Raw genomic sequence first — 11,845 nt, 5'->3', positions numbered from 1 at the left:
TAAGGACGGGGACTTATAAACATGCGTCCTCCAGTAGCCAGATTCTGGTGAATGACTGAATCCAATCTGTCTGAGATTTGTGAGAATAATGTCCCATAAGCACCATTGATATTTAAAGTTAAATAATTAATCTGCCTTGAAATTATATTTAGTAGCTGGACTGACCAAAACATTCACACTGTGAATCTCCACATACTCTTTCCTCTCTAGATCTTAACATAGTTGCTGCATGTCTGGAGCAGTCCACTGCCTGTATGCATGGGGACAAGGAATCAGTGGCAATTCTACTCAACTAAAAACATTACTGTTGTGTCTTCGTGACAGGATTGGTGGATTCTGGGTAGGAGAACGGTGGTCGGAAGGTTTTTGCTTTCATCATAATGTGGTAGTCATGCTTTCACAGACATCATTTAATATAATAGTACACTTTATTTATATACCACCTTTCAAAATGCAGTTGGAAGGTACTTAAGTTAAAAATTAAGAATTTAAGTAAGAAGTAAGAAACAATAAAAGTCAGTTTTAAGAGCACATAACATTCAGTCAGTACGATCAGAGGCAGAAAATGAATAAATAGATAAATATATGAAATATATTTTTTGAAATATAAATATAAATAATGAGAATAGAGCTTTTTTGCATAGTAAAAGGTTAAAATGTTGTGAAAAATAATCCTGGGAGGTCATGAGAGAGTACTCTTGTGTCATTAAGAGGGATTTACAAGATGATATGGTGCCATACACATCTTCTCAGAGATATTGTTCCAAAGGTCCTTGAACAGAAATGGCCTGATCACCTTCGGTCCTCAGCCGAGACTGTGGAATGGCCAGCAGGGCCTTAGCTGAGCACCTCAGGTTACGACTGATTTTAGGTGGAACACCAGAAAAGGCCTTTCAAGTCAAATTAAAATCTTAAAATCTATGTAAAATGTACCTGAAAATAGACTGAGTTTAATTCTGGTGAGGACTTTGTCCATCCTCAAGCAAAAGGAAAAGAAATCTTTCCCTGTTATGCCGAGCTGTATTTTTGTGCACCATGAGACATTTTTATCCCCCCGCCTCTGCTGACACACCCGCACTGGCAGAGGAGGATGTTTTGATCCTCTGGTAGGAGCTCACGCTGGATGACTTCAGATTCCGGGCATAGCAGTGGTTATATGAGTCATATAAAAGTGAAATAAACTCTCAATTGAGAAGAGTGGACAAGGTGCCAACCAGCATTAGTCAGTCTCACACACACCCTGTCCAGAGGAGACTGTTGATCACAGACACACAGAGAGATGGATGTGTCAGTAGCCAGAGGAAGTGGATAATAAATCTCCAGACCATCTACACATGATACTGTGATATTTTTAAACATACCTTGTCCTTTTCTCAAATATTCCGACTTTGAAGTTGAACCTCTTCCTCACTTGTACTTTACCATGTGTTTCTTTCTTCACTCTTTCTATTTTTTAATGCCTCTGTATCTGTTTGCATGTGAATTTACTCTCTCCCTCCAGCTATTCCTCCTTTCGCACTTTATTCCATCATGTCATACATGTGTCACACATTCACCTTCCTCCCCCTCTTCACTTTTCTACAGTCAAGACATATCCTGTCGGTTTCCACATCTTGACATTTTGCAACTCTACTGTTTTGGAAATCAAACTCATTGTCTGTCTGTCTGTCTTTCCAATCATCAAGTGAACCTCACCCAGATGAATGTCTCTGGCACCAGTAAACATGTGCCGACAGAGGCAGGGGAAGCATCAACCTGCAAGTAGAGGCGTGTTTTCAAGAATGTACTCACTTCACCTTGCGGCCCCTTCCCCCTCTGCCCTCTGCCCTCTCTGGAGTGAGGTATCTGCGTGAGGTGATGCTCTACGGTTCGGAGTGACCTGGCGGGTCAGCAGAGATGGATGATCGAGGTGTTTGAACGCACATAGGAGCGAGGAGACACGGAGCAGAGAGAGATTCAGGAAACCTCAAACAAAGAGGCAGGATATGAGGACAGGCTTAGAGCTGTGAAGCCGGGGATTTGGAAGATGCATGTGTCTGCACACCTGCCTGGTTTGCGTGTATCACTGTGTCTCACTTTCAAATCTTTCATCCTGCCTCTCTGAAAATAAACAAGCGCTCATCCAGTGTATCACATGACTGCAGGATCGAGCCTCAGAGGCTGTCGTTTAAGCGTGTCTGTGATATTGTGTTAAAGAAAAGAGATGCGAGGCAGGCAGATCCACCCAGGCAGCAAGTGGCAGGAAGTGAGCGCAGATGCAGATGACCCCTGACAGCTCACTCCTGTTGTGTTAAGTGTACATTTCAAAACTGCAGGAAAACACACAAGCCCCTCAGCTGAAGGGCCCATGTCTATGTTGGGGATCAGCTCTGTGGTCATTGATTGACTCGTAACGGGGACCCTTTGTAACGATGGCCCTTTTGGCTGCTTGCGTCACATTCAGGCCCCCTACCAATATGAAAGAGGACACTGGCTCCTCAGGAGGTAATTGTATCTGACAAGGCCCAGCTCTCCCTGCCATGCTGGGGCCAACGTCCCCCAAACCCCCTCCGACAAATGGGATGGCATTGTGCGTACCGGGGGGTGTTTTGACAGATAAAACACAAATAAATGGAGACGTTGCAGAGGTGAATGATGAATGTTGAAAGAAAGCCAGACTCCAAAATCCAAGAGGCAGGGTTTTGCAGGAAGTTAAACACACTTAAATATTTTGAAAAAATTTGATGTTTTTACTTTTTCTTTTCTTTTTTAATCCCTCCCCCCCACCTACACACACACTTGCCTCTGATCTCCACCCTCCCCCTTAGTCCTCTCCTTTCTCCCCTCCCTCCCTTTCACCTCTCCTCTCTTCCCCTGCTTCCCTCCGTCCGTCCCCTCCAGATTGTATAAATATCTGTGAGCTGTAGCAGTAGAGCTCAGTGTTAGAGAACCTGTTCACTGAGGAGAGAAGAACAAGAGCTGCAACACAAGAGACACCTGAGAGAAACGAGAGAGACAGACATCACCTGAAATTGGGAGTTTTTGTGAGGAGAATTCTGAGCTGAGAAATAAAGAAGTCCGGAGATTTTAAATTGAGTCTGTGTTGAGGGACTATCTTCAGTATGTTCCTCCTGCTCTTGTTGTGTATGTGTGGTCTTCTGCTGCGAGGTGATGCACAGGACAGAGCGTCTCTCTGGAGGGGAAACGACCGCAGCGGGCGATGCCAGTACACCTTCACTGTGCCCAGCCCTGCAGAGTCCACCTGCCCACAGACGGGTGGCCCAGAAATGGAGGGTCTGAAGGCCAGACTCGGTCTGCTGGAGGTACTGGTGTCTCGCCTGACAGGTGGGGACACCGGGGGTCCCCAGGCGTCTGGAGCAAGGGCCCAGGCTGAGCTTCAGGAGGCGCTGAACCGGGCCACAGGGGAAAGGAACCTTCTGCGGGGGGAGAAGGATCGTCTGGAGAGGGATCTGGGGGCGCTGCAGCACAGGATGGAGGAGATGAGGAGGGACATGGAGAAGCTGAGGAGCAGACCCTGTCCTCCGCAGACCCCCATGGTGCCGCCCAGCTCCTCTCAGCAGAACACTGGCCCGATGAGACCTGCTGCGGGTGAGCAATACACCCACACCAGCACACACTTTTACAGCTATTACAAAAATGTTCAAAGCTTAATGAAATGTATAATTAGAAAAAAATTTCAACTGTAAATATTATATTATTATAAGTGTACAGTAAATAAGATTAAATGTATATGTATATGTATATATATATATATTCTGCCCTATCCATTATGTTATTAAGATGTACATCTCCACGTCCTAACTTCCTGCAGTCTCCCTGATAAAAAAAAGTGTTTGGTGACTCTGACTAAAGGATAATGTGTTAATTGGAGCAGCAAAGTGATGACACATGAATGTCATCTATGTATGGAATACCATGCATGTATGGAGCCATGCAAAATTCCAATGCATTGCTTGGGGGTATGTGTGTGTGTCTGTTTCTGTGCAGAGGCGTTAAAGCTCAGATTCCTCCTGACCCCATATCCACTCACAAAAAAGAAAAAAGAAGGGGGTACACTGTGTGTACATGACGCGTGTGCCTGCTTGTGTGTGTTCCACTTGTGTGGTTAATGTACTGGCTGCCCTATGAGTCTGCAGACACTTGTCTCAGGTTTCCCTGCTTCCTGTTTCCTGCCTACATTTAGGGGTGATGGAGGAGGGCCAGGGAGGTTAGGCTCAGTATTTATGAGCAGATCCTGCTTTGTTTATGACTGGTGTTTCCCTCTGCATGGTGAGCAGGGTGTGAATAACCCGGCCGGGGGAGGGGAGGGGCGGCTGAAACGTGATGCACGCCCTTGAAGTGGCGGTTCCCTGCCTGAGTCTCATCTCAGGGCTTTTGATGACGCCTGGTGGGTCAAGGCTGATGAGAATGTGGGGGGTTGGAGTCTAAGAACACAAAACCATCAGGGCTCCAAAGAGGCTGGGAATTATCTTGGAGCCAGTGAGGTTAAACTCTGGTATGTTGTGTGTTTGCAGTGGCCAAACACCCGTCTAATTAGCCTCCATGCTCATCTTTTCACCCACCATCTCTGGTGGGTCTCCGTCCCCCTGTCTTCTCTCACTTTAGCCAGCCCTCCTGGCTCTCAGACTATATTGCTTGTAAAAGCCAGGATTGCTGGCAGCAGTAAATCCCTTTTTTTTGCCAGCGCCCCATTCAACAGTCGCCCTGTGCATTAGAGGAGCCCATCCCCTGCATACTGCAGGTTATCTGCTGAGCTCCTCATGTGTGCACCTGCAGACAGAAATACACAGAGGGGGCCCCTCAGGGTGATAAACACATGTAGAACAGATCATAGTAAGAGGAAGACAGGCGGCACTAGAGCAGAGAGGAGATAAAGGGCCAAGCGTTTTGGCAAGTTCATATTTAAGAGTGACGATATGTTTTATTGTTGTCAAACCAAGCTTTAGATTTACCTCTCACAATCTACCAGCTGATAGTTTGTAACGGTATTTTACGACTTTAAAAGTAGATAGACACATAAACACTGTAACAACAACTAGAGAGCACATACCTCTGCCAAGGTCTCGAATCATATTAAAAAGTGAAAGAAAATCCTGGATCCGTTTATCTCCTCTCCAAAATTTAACAGATTCTTTCTTTGGTTGTTGCCCAGCCTTTCACAAAATGTATCTGTTCAGCAGAACTCATACCTCTGCCAGGGCCCAACACTCCCCTTATCAAACTACATTTATTTTCACAAGATCCAGATTTTTATCTGGATCTGTATCAAATTCCACACACTCAGAAATATCAGTCCCCTAACCAAATCTGATTGTCATTCATATTCATCCAAGATCCATGAGCTATTCTCTGAATTCAGTGAATCAGTTAAAAACACCCATCTCAAAATGTTAAAGAAAGTAAGAAAAAATACTGGATCCACATCAAAAATTCATTGATACTTTCTTGGGTAATGTCCCACCTCTCCACAGAATTTCACATAAATTGGTTAATTATTTTTTGCGTAATCCTGCTAAATATCAAACACAGACAAAAACATAATATACCAAGCCTGTATATTATCCTTTAAGGGAGACCTGGCCTTCATAGCTGAAACAAATTGAAACTGCATGATGCTGACAACGTTCAACTGTGCACGGAAGAAAAAAGATTTTGCTGGACTGTGATAATGGATCAGTAGCCTTAAGACAAAAATATTTAAAACCTTAGAAGAACACTGTCCAAATGAAATTTACAATCTAAGAGCAGGTATGTGATGTTAACTTGGAGCTGAGCCTGTTCCCAACACTCAGTTAAATTCACCGTGACATTCAGATGTTTTCTTTCAACGCGGCGCAGCATGAGACAGAAATATTGTTCGGTGAACTCCTGTGATGTCTCAATCACCGAGCTTATCGCGTACGTCCATGTATCCTGACTTATTGTGGATACAATTGTCTCTCTGTTGATTATACGCTCTACATCAACATTGTCTGCAGAGTGAACTTCAGCCCTGCAGAGGACTGGATCCAAATAAGAGCCAGCAGCTCCACTGAACTCTGTTAGTAGAGGTTGATTAGACCAATGACCTCACAGATTGAATTAGGATCTGTCTGTTCTGTGAGCTCTATTCTCCTCTCCACCCAAAGAGCTAGGATATGAGCGCACATATGGCACGCACACACGCACACAGGCACTCACAACCCTTAATTTTTTTACAAATATGTTTCTGTTCGGAACACACTCACAGCAACATCTCCTGGTGTTTGTCATCTGCTCCGTTAGCAAACCTCCCTCCTTTTCATCAACAGTGAGAATCAGCAACAGCCTCCACATGCAAACGTTTAGTGTTATCTGCATCATTGAGGCTCATTATTCGCCTGAAATCACTGGACACTGCACACGCTAGAGCACGGCAGGCACGTGTCCACACACACACATGCACACACACACACACCATTTTAATGATCAATTATTATTTATATTCACAGTTTTTAGTTTTCCAAAAGTGTTTTACTGTTTATTTTACACTGTAATTACTTCCTGAAGGAGATGTGGAGAGGGAAGGAGAAGAAGAAGGGGAAAATAAGACATAAATAAGGAAAAATTAGAGAAGAGGAGATCAGAGCTAACACTGTTAGAGGAGAAGAAGAAGAAGAGCCAGACGTCTTGTTTGAAGTTTTGAAGATAGGAGGTTGACAGTGTCGGGGTGGGATGAGGTGTCAAGTGTGTGTCGTATGTGTGTGTATGTGTGTCGGCCAGGCCACCGACTGTCTGACTCCAGAGCAGCTGGGAATCCAGTCAGGGCTATTTGTTTCTTGCTGTCCCATTTCCTGTGTCAGTTACTGTCAGAACCACATTTGGGAGCACTCTGCAAACTATTGTATTATGATATGATATAAAATCATGAAACTGTGTGTGTGTTTAGGCTCCAGTCAGATGTCTCACCTGATGACCAGGCCCAACAGACAGGGGGACAGCAGCAGCCTGAGAGGTGGGACATGTGTTTTCTGCAGAATCACCTCAGCTTCACTGTTTTCTTTTCTTTCTATCTCACTCCATCTCTCCCTGTGTCAGACTCAGCGTGGCAGCATGGACACCAAGGTTTCCAGGAGCTGAAGGCCGAGGTGACGGAGGTGCCAGCTCCTGATGGCTCTGATGAGAACACAGGTCTCTGTCAGCCTTTTCAAAATATCACAAGAGATATACAGTAATATATTTCATATTATCTATGTCAACAAATATGCACAGTGTCAAGTCTACGCTTTCATTTCACTGGTAAGAGTTACCATGAGGTTTCTACCATTTGAGGCATCTGTTGACTTCCATTTTTCTCCATGCAATTAGAACCTCTAAGCAGACTAGTTGAAGCTGTTATAGTGAACACATATCTGCATAACTCTGCATGGATTTTATTAAACAGTACACTTTTAAATCATGTATGTGCCTGGCCATGCCACAGAACAGTTATACTCTAGAATTACACTCAGTAGAGTGCATACCTCCATCACTTCTCTAAACGTGCCTGATCTTTTTAAATATAGATCCATGAAAAGGTCAAAAATTGCTTTGTCTCACAATGTTAAAGAAAACTAAATTCTGGGTCCACCCCCTGATCCTGTTCCATATGAAAATGTGATGTGTTCATTCTACAAACTAACGAACAAACGCAGATTAAAACACAACCTTCTTGGCAGAGCTTAATATCATCAGTAAATGGTCATCTATGCTGAAAACTATTTCAAATTCACAGTTTTCACAGACGAATCTGACAAAAATTGAATTTGCTTGAATGTAAACCAATAGTTGTGCTACTGAGCACTGGTTTTTTCACGCTCAGGGCACATTTCCTGCAGCCAGTTTCATGCTATTCCACTGTTGGTGGTGATAACACAAAGAAAGCAGAGTCCCTGAAGGCTGTTTGTTAAAAGCAGAAAGATGAATTCAAAGATGTTAAATTGTCAGATTGGTCAGAGGAGCCAAAATCCTCTCGCACACTATGATGATCCTTTAAAATCCAGAGTCTTGCCAGCTCATACCTCTGTCACTCAACCCCCCCCCCATCCATCTGACCCTGCAAACATGACACTCACCTCCCCCCGCTGACAGCCTCAAAGCAAATACTGCTATTAATACTGCAGCATTTGGGCCAGATACCAGAGTCGTGCCAATTTGTAGGTATGAGGGCCGCCCTGAGTTTGTCTCATAAATGTAAAGAGCCTCTAACAAGGATGTCTCTCTCTCACAAACACACACACACACACACACACACACACACACACACACACACACACACACACACACTGTCAATCTTTCCTCTGCTGGGTTTCCCGCCTAAAACCACATTATAGCTCACGCAACCAGATGGGCTGGTTCTTCAGAACACATGGAGCATCCACGTGAAGTCACATGATCTCTGATGAGGCCGTGCCACACAGAAGCTACATGGTAATAGGTGTATTTATAAAACATATTCGCATCTAACCCCAAATCCGGTGCTACGTCCTGGACCTGAGAGCGAGGGTGTATTTTAGGAAGTGGTAAATATACGGCCTGCCTTATCGTTTTCCCAGTAAGAGAAGCAGATATGAGACGTAGCGCAGCTGCTGCCCTGATGGTGACTCAGACAAAGTTGAAGCGAACAGAGACATCAGGCAGCATCTCTGGACCTGTTGTCTGCTTCCATGAAGAAAAACATTGACGTCATCAGCCCTCTGATCAGCTATCCCTCAGCCACAGACATGTAGATCTCTTTCTCTGAGGACCACTGAATGTGTCCTGAAGTCGCCTTAAACCAGAAGCTCCCTGAATGATTTCAAGAAAGATCTGCTTCTCAAGCTTGTAGAAACAACTTCTTGAGGTTAAGCGTTTGTCCTGATCGATACCTCAGCTTCGACCCTAAATAACTTCATAACGTCTCTGGGACACATGACCATAAACTAAACCCTGATCTGAACCACAGATGGCAGTGTCACAGGAAATAAGTACTGAGAGGGGAAACAGACCAGATCAGTCAGTGGCAAAATAGAAACCTACCAGCTCCTCCCCAGCTTCACACATTTGAATAGTTTTGATCATATCACTTGTTTTCATTTTTCAAGAGAGTTTGAATGAGTTATTAGTCTTGAAGTGTGTTCCCAGTATCAAGTGGGCAACAATAAACCAGCCACTGTCTCTGTATGCTGAAGCACATTAGATTCATAAAACACCAGGATAAGTGTAAATTCTTAGATTTAATTGAAATATTTTTTTATATATAGTTTTTGCATCGAATGTTCCTACAAATTGTGAATTTTCCTTGCACTGCAAGTGATGCTGCCCCTAGAGTTCACTTCATGAACTCACTGAATGCCGTCTAATATTGTGTTGCTAATGTCAGCCAGCAGCTTTAAGCACATTAGCACAGCTTAGGTGTAAATTTGACTGCTGAATTGTGAACTTTTGCACTGTATATTCATTCAACAGCCAATTTACCAACTGTACAAACAGCTGTAAGCTACGTAGCGACGGATGCACAGACTCTGACAGTGAACCTGAGCGAATGTACATGTTCAGCTCAGCCTCCGACTGAGCTCAGAAGTCAGTCGTATCAGTTTGTTTGTTGGTTGGTCTGTTTGTAAGCAAGATCACGCAAAAACTACTGGACAGAACCAAATCAGGGGACAGATTCAGGGTGTTTTTTGATATTTTGACTGATTTCCTGGGGAATAATTCATGAATTTCTTGATGAAAAACATCTGGCACATTTAGGGAACTGATATCTAGAGGTGGGTGCAAACTGGTGCTGCTTGATTGAATTTAAGGAGACTGTTGGGCCTTGATGGAGGTTTGCGCTCTACTGAGAGTCACTCCAGTTTCTGCCCTTTTTCACCTTATCTCTAGATATTTATTTAAACATTTAAATAACATATAAACATAAACATATAAATATCAGATTAAATTCTTTGCTCAAAATGCATCATTTTGAAGTCAAGCTGATGCATCTTCAATTTGCACCATTCACATCCTGGGCCACTTTGCATAATCTGTGTCTGTTGTGTAAGCAATTGCACGGCCTTTAAAATTTCCCTCATGTTTTGTCTGAACAATATGTCTAATATCCTCTCACGTGTCCTCTCCTCCCTGCACACAGGTTGTGGGGAGCTGGTTTCAGTTGGTGAGCCTGTCACTCATAGGAAAGCCGACAACATAGCGGGTAAATATGGTGTTTGGATGCAGGACCCTGAGGCCGTCTCCCCCTATGGACCCAACACGGTCTGGCGCATCGACACCATTGGCACTGAGGTCAGGCAGCTGTTCGGGTATGAAGACATGGAACAACTCTCTAAAGGCTTTCCATCTAAGGTGGGTATCACATGGCTCATAGTCTTTCATGGGAATAAGCCAAAATTCTTAGATCATGCCTGGTTATTGTCTGTGACAGGTGCTGCTGTTGCCCGAGCTTGTGGAGAGCACTGGTGCCACAATGTACCGAGGCTCTCTCTACTATCAGAGACGTCGTAGCCGCACCCTCATCCGATACGACCTCTCCTCTGAGAGCACTGCAGCCCGCCGTGACCTCCCCCATGCCGGCTTCCATGGCCAGTACCCCTACTCTTGGGGGGGCTACACGGACATCGACTTGTCTGTGGACGAGCAGGGGCTGTGGGCCGTCTACTCCACCAGCAAAGCAAAAGGGGCCATTGTGATCTCGCAGCTGGACCCGAACACCCTGGAGGTGAAGAAGAGCTGGGAGACCAACATCAGGAAGACCTCTGTGGCCAACTCCTTCATCATCTGCGGGAAGTTGTACACCGTGTCCAGTTATGCCGCACCCAACACCATCATCAACCACATGTACGACACCGCCACCAGCCAGGGGAAGACCATAGCCATCCCCTTCAGGAACAAGTACCACTACAACTCCATGGTCGACTACAACCTAGTTCAGAGGAAGCTGTTTGCCTGGGACAATTTCCACATAGTGTCCTATGACCTCAGGCTGGGTCGCAATCAGGTCAACTGAGGCCGACACCAGTGACTGTTGAGGAGACATGTGCTCACCTGTTCCTGCTTCATAGACTCAAAGCGTTAGAGACGAACGTGTGTGGTAGCAGCAGTTAGAAAGACAACACCATCAGTATCCAACGTGTAGAAGAGCTAAACTACGAGAATCCACAAAGAAATGAAGACGTTTGAGGAACAGCGCCCCCTGCAGGTCTGCTTTCTTTTCTTCTCAGCGGGAGGACTCTTGCTGTGGCACAGTCCACATATATATTAGTAGAGGAATTATTTTTGTACCGCCTTTAAGTCAGATGTATTATTATTTTTCTGTTATATGTTAAGCTATACAGGACACATTTTATTTGAGGTCTGGAAGATGAAGAATGATTTAACGTCAGTAGCTAAGCGGGATAATTAAAGCATACAATTTACAACCCAAACACAGTACTGTTTCACCTGTTATATTAAAGTGCTCGCTCACTCAGTATGGATTATTGCATGTACTTGTACATTGTTGATGTTCAAAATCATGATGAAATAAACTAAATTACAAGTTAATCTGGTTATTGTGGCATCATACACCTTATTACCTATGAAACCACTTCATTTGCAAGATACAACTTTTTGTTATTAGGCAACAAATCTGGTTGCTGATCAGATTCAAACATTTTTTAAAGAAAAATGAGGAACTAATAGTTTCTCATTCTTCTCAAGCTAAATAAGTCATTTTAATGGATTGTTTTTAATATCAGTAATTCGATAAGATGGAAACAGGGCTATTTTTATTTGCTGTTAAGTGCTTAATATCACACATTTCTAATAAGTTAGTAAATCATTTGTACTTACTATAGAAATCATGAATAAATCTGCAGGTGTACTTCTT

At 44.0% G+C, this 11,845-nt stretch overlaps 1 protein-coding gene across 1 annotated transcript; it reads left to right on the top strand.

The window, feature by feature from the left end:
- Positions 1-2,526: 2,526 nt before the first annotated feature.
- myoc (myocilin) lies at positions 2,527-11,520 on the top strand. The gene is made up of 5 exons (XM_020080547.2): positions 2,527-3,588; positions 6,908-6,973; positions 7,057-7,149; positions 10,112-10,323; positions 10,403-11,520. The coding sequence occupies exons 1-5, from the start codon at positions 3,102-3,104 to the stop codon at positions 10,982-10,984; spliced, it is 1,440 nt and encodes a 479-aa protein (XP_019936106.2). The 5' UTR covers positions 2,527-3,101; the 3' UTR covers positions 10,985-11,520.
- Positions 11,521-11,845: the final 325 nt, after the last annotated feature.

Source organism: Paralichthys olivaceus, chromosome 3 (genome assembly GCF_024713975.1).
Source record: "Paralichthys olivaceus isolate ysfri-2021 chromosome 3, ASM2471397v2, whole genome shotgun sequence".
NCBI classification, from domain to species: domain Eukaryota; kingdom Metazoa; phylum Chordata; class Actinopteri; order Pleuronectiformes; family Paralichthyidae; genus Paralichthys; species Paralichthys olivaceus.
The sequence above is the reverse complement of the archived record's forward strand: the minus strand, read 5'-3'. Positions and strand labels throughout refer to the sequence as shown.